Source organism: Phalacrocorax aristotelis, chromosome 15 (assembly GCF_949628215.1).
Source record: "Phalacrocorax aristotelis chromosome 15, bGulAri2.1, whole genome shotgun sequence".
Lineage (NCBI taxonomy): Eukaryota > Metazoa > Chordata > Aves > Suliformes > Phalacrocoracidae > Phalacrocorax > Phalacrocorax aristotelis.
The window spans coordinates 650,187-663,023 of NC_134290.1; the positions used below are offsets into that span (position 1 = coordinate 650,187).

The following is a 12,837-nucleotide window of genomic DNA, read 5'->3' on the forward strand; positions in this document are numbered from 1 at the left end:
ATTATACTTTCGGTCTGTCACACTTTTACTATTAAGTGATGAATATTTTACAGAGGAATTGAAGATGCAATCTACTGAACTGAACCTTTTTCTTAATTTACTAATCTCATAGGTGTGATGGTACTAGGTTTTATGCTTAATAGCAACTTTAGAACTATAAAACTATGTCACTGAAGTAGGTCTAGGTCAGAAGAGCGTCTCCCTGTCACCATATTTGTCTTAGAGGCTGCAAGGCGACACAGAAAGGCTGATAGCTGTGAGAAACCCCTGTTCTAAATCATAATTATCCAACTGTTACTCTTCACCTCCACTGCTGAAAGGCAAGTTTTACAACAGTGAGCCAGCAAAATTAATCAAATTCCTATGTCCTTCTTCAAGGGCAACGCAGTCTCATCTGTGGCATGTTCTTACAGGCACAGGGCTGGAATAATTTGCATGCTCCTCGGCAAGTTGCTCTTTCACCTCTGCATAAGTAGAGTTGAGGATGGGGTCAGAGAAAGTTAGGAAACCTGAAGTTAGTGTTTCTGGTTCCGATAGGTGAATAGCTTGCTATACACAGGTTGCGCTATGCACAACTACTTCATTTCAGTTGTACATAGTTTTTAAGAACTGTTAAGTATCTCTGCCTAGGTATTAATCTACTTGATTGTCCTTTTATAGCTCAGCCTTGCATGTTTCAAGCAGCCGAGTCACACCTCAAACAGAAATAACATGGTTCATGCAGGTGCATTGCTGCCTTGTTAATCTCAACATCTCAACCTATTACAAAAAAAAGAAAACAGTACCTCCTGCAGGGATTGCCACCTCTTTCCATTTTTTATGTTCATGGCATGGTCATCTTTAACATTCTCCAAAAATTAGCACATGCTATTACACTGAAGCTTGAGCAACAGAGTGAAATCTCCATTTGTGCCTTCTTCTAAAGGAGTGCATCTGTCAGTGTATGAAGCAATGCCTTCGCAGCTCTTGCAACAGGACCTGCAGATACTGAAAAGCATCAGGCACCCTGAAGGCACTGTGGGCAGTTTTTGTTCCTTTCCTCACCTCCTATTGATTTTTCCATAGGAATTTCACGAAGCAACACCAGCAACTACACAGATCATGCAACCACATCTACAGTTCAGACTCCTCCTTTTTGTGGCAGGACATGCAATCCAAGGTCTCAATTTCCTGATGTTTTAACTAGTGCTTTATTGGAATAGAAGCTGTTACAAGACGTCCTCATTTTGCAGGTTAGCTATTTTTGCCCTGAGGAAGTCTTTCCCCTCTAACAGAGCAATGTTGCAATCAATACTACCTGAACATAAACACCAAATAGTATCTTAAGTGCCTGGTAACACAGAGATGTTAATAAACATGTAAAGCTTCTTTCAGTAAATAACAGTTTCCCTTTTGACCCCTTGCTCCACTATTCCACTACTAGGCAACCAGTAGAAGTTAAGTACCAGCTGCAGGGGTAGCAGGCAGTCCTAATTTAAGCTAAACACAACATAAGAAATGCTGATGCAAAAAAAGAGATTAGTCCTGAGAAAGCCCTGGCAAACTCTTAAGAGAAAAGGTACTCTAGGAACTGGAAAAGTTGCCTAGCATGCAATAGGTCACATTGACTAAGAGCAGGCACACAACAGTTGACTTTCAGAGCTGAAACTAAATAAGCAGATGTTTGTTAACAGCCAAAGCACCTCCTTCCCCTCCAGTGAGAGTTGCTTCCACTGTAACACACCTGCTCAAAGAGGAGGAACTCACTAAACCCACATTTTATTAAGTCTGGTTTCCCATAATCATCCACACAAGCATGCTCCTCCCTGGGGCAAAAGTAAGCTAAATGAAAGATAACTGGTAAATAGGCAGGTTTATTAATCCTTTCTTGCCAGGCACATGGCGCAGTTCTGTTTATATTCTTCTTCCCACAGAGGTAGCTGAAGTAGTGTTACTGAGACAGTGTTGTGGTGTGAGAGCTGACGAGGATCCCTGGCAGACAGAGGCATTGTCGATTGCTGTGCAGAAGGAACCTTTGACAAAGGCCACTGGGATGTGTTTAAAGGGGGAAAGGTTTGATAAAGCCTTCTGAAGCTGACATTTTCTTACATCAAGAATTCATGCCGCTGGCATATTAATAAAATTGTTATGATCCGAATGGATTCTGATTCTTGTAAAGTTATTACGATGATATTCCCAATGTAGAAGATCTATAAATCTAAAGGAGATGATGATTCGACAGTGGTATAAGACATTCAAATGGATTATGACGGGTGTACTGATAGGTAGATTAGGTTAGCTTAGGTTATAAGAAGGGCCACTGCAAAAAGCTATTTCCTGAGCTTTCCTTGAAACGCTATTTCTACATCTTGTGTTATCTGGTTCTGCCAGACAGACAGTATGTATGCATGAAAGAAATAACAGCTTACTAGTGGTATTCTGTTTCGTAAGAGCACTTTCCTGATTTTGCTAATAAAGGATGTTAACCCTTTTTTTCTATTTCCTGTTCAAATGACTTTCTATAACAACTCAGTATGCCAAAGTGAGCATGATAACAGTAACAAGGACCAATTCATTAAACCTTATCTCATTTCAAGTCCCACCTGGTGATAAATGCAAACCTTCAGCTCCTCCCTTCCAGAAAAGGGTGACTGTCCTCTGTTCAAGGCCTGTCTTTTATCAGTTTTCCTCAATTCATTATCTTTCCACTGCCTAACTCAGTCTTTATGCATACCTTTTATGTCAAGCTCCACCGTTTCCAAAAAATACATAAATCTGTACCATTTATTTATCAGCTTTATGAAGCCCTTTCATCTTTGCAAAGCCTTTCTGCCAGGCATCCAAAGAGACTGTGTTCTTGCAGCTAACAGACCTGCCTGTCCCCACAGGAGCCAGCAATCAGCTCAGCAACACAGTCCTGCACAGCCTCCCCTCAACCTCACCATCCCAGAATAAAAGAGGGGAGAGGGCTAGTGAAGGAAGACGGGGGAAAGAAGAGGGAATAACATGGGGGAAAGAAGAAAACCTAAACTGGTGGAAGAGGCAATGAAGGAGGCAGATAGGAGGACAAAAAAAGACTACAGAGTAGGAAAGAGGGAAACTAAAAGGGGAAAAAACAAACTAAAAGGGGAAATATACCCAAACTATGCCCACTCTCAAGGCTAGAGGTTTTCTTCAGTTTAGCCTGACTGCTGCATTTGGGCCTATCCTTCACATCGCATTAAAGCTTTTAGATCACAGGTGAAGTCTGGACTCTCTTGGTGCTCTGCAGAAGGGTTTATTTAATGTTATTGCCATAGCAGGTAACTATTTACTTTATAGACTGGAAAGCATCTGGATGGGGGGAAAAAAGGCAAACCAAAAACGACGAATCAGCCAACAAACCTCCATTCTAAAACAATAAATGAACTCGAGACTGCATTCCCTGAAGAGGTTTCCACAGACTTCAGCAGAACTTGGAAAAGAGTTCAGTTTCCAACTGAAAAAAATATCTGTAGCTACCTGCTTAAATTCACCTGCCTTTGCTAAATCAAGACTCTACAGATAGAGGAGTGTCTTAATGCCGTGGAGCTGTTTTGAGTAACTTTGCCTCTCCTGGAGTAGCCATGGTCTGACTCCTGCTTGCTGCAGACAGCTGGATCAGGAAATACAGCCCAGGACTGGGACCTTGTGCTGGAATAAGAGAAGAGCCTTGGTCCTGGACAGCCCATCATATGTTAGAAGGGTTTCAGCACAAACAAAACAGCTATATGGGGACTGAGTGGATTTTCAGTGGGGGATGTTGTACCTCTTCCACTAGAGAGGTAACCAGAGCTGTTGGATTCAGCATTAGTAATCACCATGAGATGGAGATACCATAGCATAAGAAACGGCCAAGAGCAGGAGCAGGTCTTTGTTGTCCAAGTATATGTAGGAGAGGGCCATTCTTTTTGTTCTGGTAATGAGCACACAGTCTCCTGGGTGCTGTTCTGGTCCTTCATGTGTCTAAATATTCATTTGCCTGGGCAGAACCTGTTCCTTCTCACACAAATACAGTTGCCCTTGATAGTTCCTTGCAAAAGAAATTTCTTTACAAAGAATTACATGTGGTCTGCTGGGTTTATTTCAGGACGCTTCTTTCTGCTTCCCCAGGCCAGCTTCCCCAGGCCAGCTTCCCCATCCATGACTAACCCCGACATGCACTCTGCTGAGTGCTCTCCCTGCTCTGCATCAGGAGCTCAGTTCTCTCACACAGCATTGCTGTTCCACTCTGCTTCTGGAAGACACCCCCAGCATCATCCCATTGTCCCTGCAGCTCTTCTGGCTCTGCACCTGCCTCCTGGCCTCTCCCCTTGCTGCCAGGTAAGAAACCTGCCAGTCTTGACCTCCCATCCCAACAGGGTCTGCATTTTCCAAGTTACCACTTAGAAGCACAGAATTATATGGAAAGAAGAGGTATGCAAGATCTATGAAATTCAACCCACTCTGTAGGCCCAGCTTTCTCTGAAGAGGACTACTTGCCAGCTGGACATTGACTTAAGTAAGAATTTCTCATCGTTAGGAACCCATGAAAGCTGCCTTCCAGTGTTTGTACAGCTCTGACTTCTCTGGTAGTTTTGAGAGTCTTTCCTCTGTCAGACTGTTAAAGCAGCACTTCCCTTACCAGCATGCCATACTACACACAGAACCAGGGTCAAATTGCGATTCAGTCTTATAACCCTACCTTTCCACAGATCTTTTCAACCCAATAAGGAGTGAAAGACCAGCATCAAGTTGGGTGGTAGATAGGGTAGCTTCAAAGGGTTGGATGGGGCATGCAGAGGTGAAACAGCTTGCCCAGTGACCTGACTGAGATCCCAGGTCACTAGACTCCCAGCTCCTTTCTCTGATCAGCCTCTGTCAGAAAACCCAATTCCTTTTGAAACCATCCGTTCACGTACTGCTGACCCTATCAAGCCAGTGTTAAGTAGCTCCCCTAAAGGGTGAATCAGCAGCTGTTGAGATTGCCTGGACAGAGACTCTGCTGCTTGTGACCTGGCCTTCATTAACTGAGAGAATCCAAAGTCAGCACAGTAGATCAAGACCTGGCAAACCCTATAAAAGAGGAACACTTGCTCTTCAAACCTGAGCCTGAAGGCTTGTGAAACAGTTACACTTTAATGAAGATTAAAGATTAAGGATTTATTAATGATTAAAGAGCTGGAAAGGTAGGTAATAAAGGGAAAGAAACAAGTCCTCTATTTCACACCCCGATCCAACCAAAATACGCAGATGAGAAGATAAAATCATGCTGTTTACTCACTATTTTAAAAGCTCTGTTTTCTCTGGGTGCAGTTCACCTTCTGCTAGTGACAGCAAAAGAAGACGCTTCTGCCCTGCTCTCTTGCCCTGTATTCTTCAAGGGTTCCCAGAAGCAGGGATTTCAAAAGCAAGATCAGTGGCACAGAGCCAAGTGGCCGTAAGACTTTATATATGGGAGTGGTCAGAAAGGGAGAGTAATGTGACGAAGTCATATCTTTGAGCAGTAAAGCCAAGCCACCCTTCCCTCTCCCTGTCCCTGAGGAATTCCTGGCTCACAGGGCAAGCTGAGAACAGAGTGGTCAGACACTTTCTTTGCCATACTTTCTCACGGTAAAGGGAACAGCATAGAGGGTGGAGAGCAAGGGAAGATCAGACTTAAATGGAGATAATACTTTGCTGTTGGGTAGTCCCAGGAGTGAATCCGTACTGGCAAAGTTGTTTCCTTTTCTTCATGCATTGAACAATACTCTGACAGTTGCTGGTTTTGCCTGTGGCACAGGCCCTAACAGCAAGGACACCATTGGCATTAGAGCACTGTCACCCCCATACCACCCTCTAGGAAAGTCCCATTCCTGCACTCTTTGAAGCTAGCTGATGCTGGAGCACTGCCCAGCTCCATGGCCATCTGTGGAGGAGAAGGAACGTGCATCCTGTAAAAGGTGGTGTCCTGGACACTGACCAAGGAAGTTCTTGAGAGGCACATCCTGCCCTTCTCCATCCGAGGAAGTCTTGTAGCCTGTGAATGGAGAGGAAATCTCTCAAGGATGTACTGTTGCTCTCCAAAGGAAAAAGAATTAACTTTCCATTTCCTTCATTACAGCTTTGTTGATCTTTCACTTTTGACCATGAATAACTGTGTCATGAATTAGGACAATGTTTGACTGATTCAGAGCTTACAAATTATTGGTCAGGTATCTCTGGGATAGCTGTATAAAGGAGATGCCAATTCTAACAGAATTGTATGCCTTCTCAGCTGATGCAACTGGAAAATGCAGGAGTCACCCCAGACTTTCACAAAGTAGAATTCATAGAGTTGCTGTCACCTACCAGCAACAGTACCAAGATCTGCAGGATCATGCAACAGCAGCCAAATAAATGCCACCAGCTCACAGAATCAAAATCCCACAATGACAGTGCAGATTTCTTAGGCTAGTTCTTAGTTTGGGTGGGGAAGAGAGAAGTGGGAATGGCTATTGCAAGCAGATCTGCTTGTGCAATATATAATGAACTGGGCTGGAGAATGATCTTACTTTTTCCCCTTCTCAGGTTATTTTTCAGCCAGAGATCTCCTCTGTCCTGTTCATATAACACTGTGCCATCCTAAGTAAGGGAGCTCTTTAAAACACTGCAAGGAGTGTTCCTGTACACCAGATCATGGTCTGAATCTCATTTACCCTAAGGAATGGGTAAATGAGCATCAAGGGACTCAAAAGACAGTATGTAACTAAGTTAGAACCCTTTCTAACTTCTAGGAAGGCTGCATAAAATTTTTTTAGATCTAGGACAAACTAACTTTCTCTTACATATGTAAGATTTGCTCACTACATTTACACTTCCCTGCAAATTACATAAACATGATCTCAGTAAACTACTCCCTCTTGTTCTGTCGCTTTGGAGGGGGCCTGACTTTGGAGCAGTTGGGATCAAAACAGAAACAATGAACATCTAATTGTTCTGATATCCTTATCCAAAGAAGAAATCTGCACCCCTGGCAGGCAATTTTCAGCACGACCACCTCTGCAGCAGACATGGCCATCCCAAGGAAAGCTCCCCATTTGCTCAAGGTGCAGCATGTCTTCTACAGGTTAGATTGGAGACAGCCTAAGCATCCTGGGTGGGTGGCAGAGTAAGCTCTAACCAAATTGTAAGGACAAAGAGGAAGAACAGAGTTATAATAGGTCCATTCCCCTATTTGTCCGCTGATACTCATGGTAAGAGAGGGAGAGACACAGGGGAGACCATGTAAAGCTGCCTACCAAATCACAGCCTCCGGTGCTCACTGCATCTGCAGGAAGATACCCAAACTCCATAACCTATTCAGATTGCCAAATCCTTATCATCATCACAAAAATTTTTACAACTTAATAGCATTTTAAGCTAGTATCAGGGCCAGTGAATGTTACAGGGCAACATGAGAAAAGCATTCACATCCCCACTTTAGAGACAGGGCAACACAGTCAATCTTGCCCAGGGCTTCAGAGCAGGTGAGTTCCCAGGCTGGAATAAGGAATCTTCCTCCTAATCTCCTTTAAGCATGTTGCTAGACATCACCTCTCTTCCCTGTCATGTGTCTGATACATACAGTAAATCCAGATGCAGCTGGAAGTGACAAATGCAGAGGCTGACAATGGTCTAACTGCACAGCACCTGGAGCTCCACCAGCTGCTGTTTTTACTGCTTCTCATGTTTTTCCCCTACTGTAAACAGGAAATGAATAAAACATGTCTCCTTGTGAAAAATGACAGCAGATTAGATTGCAGCAGAGGAGGTGGGAAGAAGTTCAAGGTGTTTGCCACTTAATGGAAAACTTGCTGATTATTATAGGAAGTTATTGGGTGACTAATTGTTGTTAAAGTACAACCAAAGCAAGAGGACCCTAAAATCAGGGGAACAAGGACTTCTCCCAGGAAGAGTCAAGGTCCACTATACAAACCTCCACAAATATTTTTTCCATTCTGCCTAAGAATCAGTGGGGCTCGGAGATGTGAGGCTTAGAAGTTACTCCTGGACATGAACGAACGCTGCCCTGGGGCTCAGCCCCAGAGGGCTGTGTGCGCAGCCTGCTCAAACTTCATCTAGGGAGAGCCGCACTTCTCAGGAAGCCTCACAACTTCTTGTCCCTTTCTCAGCAGTTTCTGCTACAGGATCAGCTCTGATCACCAGGCCTGTTGGTGCCAGCCCCCACCACTGCACACTGCAGGGCTGTTCAGCCGACATGGTGGCAGGAATCAGCCCATCTCCGAGGGTGCTGCAGGAGCAAAGAGCTACCAATGGCTGTCTAGGTGCTGTGTGGGAGGAATTTTCACTGAGCCCCCAAGAAGGCTTTATCTAAAGGGCTAATTTGCACTGAGTGGGCAGGGGCTAAGTATTTTCTGGCTATACCTCCACCAGTATCCAGACGGCAAACCCATCTCTGGGCTGAACACCCAGAAACATGGGCTGTGGAACTCTAATTTACAGCAGGACCCTTTTCCCTGTGGGCAGGTGAGGGGGGTGCTCAGCAGCGGCACAGATAATTCATATAGCACTATGCATCATCACATATCGTGTCAGACAGCTCATGCTGTAAGTGAGAATCTGGACTTATATTTGTTTTATTCTAACGCCTCTCAGCACCTCACACACTCTGTTTGCTCCCCAGAACAACAGCCTTGGGAAATGAATGGATTTTGCTTTCTAAATATGCCACTCCCTGCAGCTCTGAGTACTCCCCTAGTCCTTTGGGCTCACAGTCCAGTTAAGACTGGGGTAATACAGTTCATCTCTGTGTGGCCATTTGCACCCAACAGTTTTGACCTTAAGTGGGAAATGCATGGTGCAGATTTAATCTTGGTGAAAACATCCTTGAGCTGTAGCCCGTACGTGGGGTGGACACCATTGTACAATGGGGCAGGCTCCTGTCACAGCCCATGCTTCAGCAAAGCAGTCAAGTATGTTCATCTTCCACCAGCCCAAGGTCATACGCTGAAATCACTGGATGTTTCTGTCCTTTCCAGGATGGTGGTCACAAAGTTAATACGAAAGGCCGCAGAGAGAGGAGCCTCTCTGCATCTGAGTGCAGAAACCTGGCAGGTTTGATGCTCACAGCATCTCCCCTGGGCAGAGCATAACATTGGACTGGGATAAGTGCTCAGACACCAATTGATCTCCTGTCCTGAGAGAAGCAACCTGCTATCAGGAGAACAAGACTCACATCCCAAATACAGGTCCCAAAGCCCTAGATGGGAGAAAAGTGCCTGGTTTATCTGGCCCCTGGGCCAGCCTTCTTTAGGCTTGTTTGTTTTGGTGCTGCAAAGGGCACCAGAGATGGGCATTGCTTTTGAAATGTCGGAACCACAAGCCTCGGCCTCAAAGCACCTGCAACCTATCTTGGAAATTGTGAATGGGCCAGCTGGGCAGGAGGCAGAGGCTGTACCAGCGTGGCTCCTGGGAAGAGCCACTTGCCATGGCTTTTGGAGGAGCATGCACGCTGCAGAGACTGGACAAGTAGCATTGCACAGTGACCAAGCTTGCACATGAGCTTGGCCCCATCAGCTGTCCCCCTCCACCCCACACAGCCAGGTTGCTCTGCATTTGCTCCATAGCCTCTTGCGTTGGGATGGGGCAGATGCTGGATATCTTCCCATCTGCTGAGCCCACACCTGCTGCCGTTTCCACTGCAGTGGGAATCACAGATCCCTTTACCACATTTCAACCTGATCTCTGGAGAAGGCTTTGTTTTCCCAATGTGCCAGGGCTGCAATTAGCTGGCAGAGCAGGCAGCAGGCCAGTCTCACCTGCATGGCACAGCACAAAGGGATATGAGTGAATAAGCTGCTTTTAACCCCCGCCCTTATCAACCTGGTACCTCATACCACTTCTCCCAGGCAGGGAGAAATGGCAACAGGTGGGAAATCACAGGCATTTCTTTGGCTCTGCACTCTCAAAGATCATGGTGTCTCCCACAGGTCAAGAGGAGGGGTACTACAAACATAGGCACCCCATAAATTACAAGAGCTGCAGCAGCCAGTGCCATCAGGCACCAATGGACATTTGCAGGGGGAAAGTGGCCTCCCCAGACAAAGTCCCTCTCCTTTCCCTGCAGATGGAGGCAAAGGGGCTTCCCACAGTCTGGGTTGATATTCCCACTCCCCTCCCTCCCCCAGATGTCAGGCACATATCCCTCTGATGCCTGGGGAGACAGCATATCCGTTTTCTGATAGCCACTGTGCCTCCCTTCCCCCCACCTTGTTCCCTGCACAGTTGCTTCAGGCACTGGGGAAGAGGGATGATCTGCTGGTGAGGTCAGTCTGGTGTGTAATGGGGGTTTGGGGAAAACAGACCTTGGGGGCTCAAGGGGGATGCTCTCCCATGAGCACTCCCATGACCAGAAATCAACTTTGAACTCCAGTGCAGTCCAGGGCAGGGCAGGCCTGTGCAGAGACAGCAGATGAGATAAGAGAGACTTTTTATTCCCACCCTCCCAAGAAAGCAGGAAGGAGCAGGGAAGAGAGGCAGAGTCCAGGGCTTGGTCCAGCTGTTCAGATCTGAGGCTACCAGAAACACTGGCTGCTCTTGAAAGGGCTTCCTGCCTCACCCCACACCACCCTGACTGCCTCACTGGCCTCTGCCACAGAGATCCTACCACCCTGAGCTAATTTGGGCTAGCAGAGGAGAGCACAGAAACAATGGTAACAGGAATGAAAAGCAATGGGGAGGATGACACCCAGGAGAATCGTCCTGATCAAGGAGCAACATCATATCAAAGGGAAGCTGTAACGACTGGGAAGAGCCTTTTGTAAAACACACAATTGAGCCAAACCCTGCAGTTCTCACATGTTGGTCCCTCAGGAACCCCACCATGAAGACTGCACCAAAGGGGGACACCTGTGCCAGGTCAGGCCACGTGCCAGACCCGCTGCACATCCAGCAGTAACGCACACACCGCGCAGTTGCTGTCTTCCTTGTGTGTGCTTTTTAATTACAGTTTTTGTTTGCAAAGCATCTCATAGAAAAGACAAATTGCATTACTCTCAGCTTATTAAAATCACACGCAAGATTTCTCAACTGCTAATTACACCCAGGCAGCAGTGTCACCGTAATTAAGGCTGGGACGCACATTTAGGGAGACAGGAGCTCAGCTGCTGCACGACCACTTCCCTGCACTGCTCTAACCAGACAGGCCAGCCAGAGCCAGGCTCAGCCTTGCCCAGGTCTTGACCCCTATGATACCCAGGCAGAGCAGCTACCATGCCCCAGTGGAAGATGGTGCCTGTAAGGCTGAGCACCTCCTCAGCACAGGGGAACAAGTCCCCTGCACCAAACCTCCCCAGGTTACAGCTGGGCACCTGCACGGACTCTGCCACAGGGGCTGGGTGAAGGGAAACGCATAGCCTTGGGGTTACAGTGCTGAGGCTTGGGGCATGCAAGGGAATTTAGTACTGTTTCTGCTGCTAAATAATTGCACTAAATCACGTGGCCTGCCTAGGCCTCCATTCCCTTGCATGTAATACAGAGATTTTGGGCTCTCCTGTTAAGGGCTCTGGGGACAAACCGCAGAAAGCACTCTTGCGGGCACCCACCTCACACAAATGCTTTAACGCCTGTGTAGATTGTGGCACACCAACAGAATCGGGATCAAATTACACAGAGGAAGGTCTGAGGCCCTAGAAACGACAAATCCCAAAGACCTGAGAGACAGCAATAAAGGAGCTTACAGACCTGTGAGAACCCAGGAGCTCGCTGGAGAACCAGCCCTGCTGCCGCACCATTCGGTCTCAGAAGAGCAACTACAGGCGTGCAAACAGCCGTGCAGGCAGCACAGCAAAACACCTGCCTGCCCTGAGCTCAGGCTCCTCAGAGCCCTCCAGCACACAGCTGGGACCAATTAAGCGTTGGGCAAGTGGGGGCTTGACACTAGGCCTGGCCTCCCGCTGCGGAGGGGATGCTTTGCAGAATACCACCTCCAGGAGGATGAAGCACTAAGTAGGGAAAGCAGATAAACACTGCGTCAGTTTCAAGATGAGTTTCCTTCCCACTGAAATCGTCACCGTTTCAGTGCTCAGCAGGATGCAGAAACAATCTAAAATTACTTCCTGCAGCCCTGGTTTCAAAGATCAGGCCCTTCAAAAGCAGTAACGTGCCAAGATCAATAGCAGGGCCCCAGAGAGCTCTGAGCATGCCAGCTCCCAAATCTATCACATGCTAAGGGGCAATTCTACCTTTGCATATTTGAAAAGGCTACTGAGACTTTCTAAGCAATCAGGCTTACTTAAGTACCAAGAAAAAAAAATAAATTAGTAGGCAAATGTACATTTCAGAAACAGCATGACATGCCTGTGCAATATATCCTGGAGAGGCAAACCTGCAGAGCTTCACAGGGAGCAAACCAGCAGATACAGTTCACAAGCAAAGAAGAGCAGAGCTCACAGACTCCTAGATGTGATCCCAAGAAGAAGAATATGTTTATCTGCTCCTTAAATTATTTTACTACTAACTCCCTTAAGTTGCTAATAAAAACTCTGGGAAGAAGATATCAGATAATTTTTAATCCATTACAAATTAAGAATGAATGATCAAAACTTCATGTGGAAAAAGCTGAGAGGGGTGGTCTCTGGATGCTAGAAGCAGCATGTTCAATATATTTACTTCTGGCCCAGTAATGAAATGGCAGAAGATAACATATGGAGCTAGCAAAGGACACCAGGAAAATTTCAAAGAGCTTGCAGAAACCAGAAAACATCTGTGAAACAGGGCAAATAAGAGCAGCTGAAATTCAATATAGAGAAATACATAATGCCTGGCTGTGACAAACTAATATGAAGGACAGATATATACTGGTGGGTTTGAGTTAGCAGCTCTTTTTACCACCATTAAATA

General features: G+C 46.2%; 1 protein-coding gene across 9 annotated transcripts in view; it reads right to left on the minus strand.

The window, feature by feature from the left end:
- The window catches only part of GGT1 (gamma-glutamyltransferase 1), a 67,269-nt gene that overhangs the window by 21,721 nt on the left and 32,711 nt on the right, over window positions 1-12,837 (minus strand). For 2 of the 9 annotated variants that reach the window (XM_075109999.1, XM_075109998.1), the window contains exon 1: window positions 11,680-11,742. The exons of 4 other annotated variants lie outside the window; for them this stretch is intronic. In XM_075109999.1, coding sequence (XP_074966100.1) covers window positions 11,680-11,729 — 50 coding nt within the window. In that variant the 5' untranslated portion in view covers window positions 11,730-11,742. Of the gene's footprint in view, window positions 1-5,260; window positions 5,353-11,679; window positions 11,749-12,837 lie in introns of those variants that run through there. 3 more of the 9 variants (XM_075110008.1, XM_075110007.1, XM_075110009.1) reach the window with 2 other exon arrangements.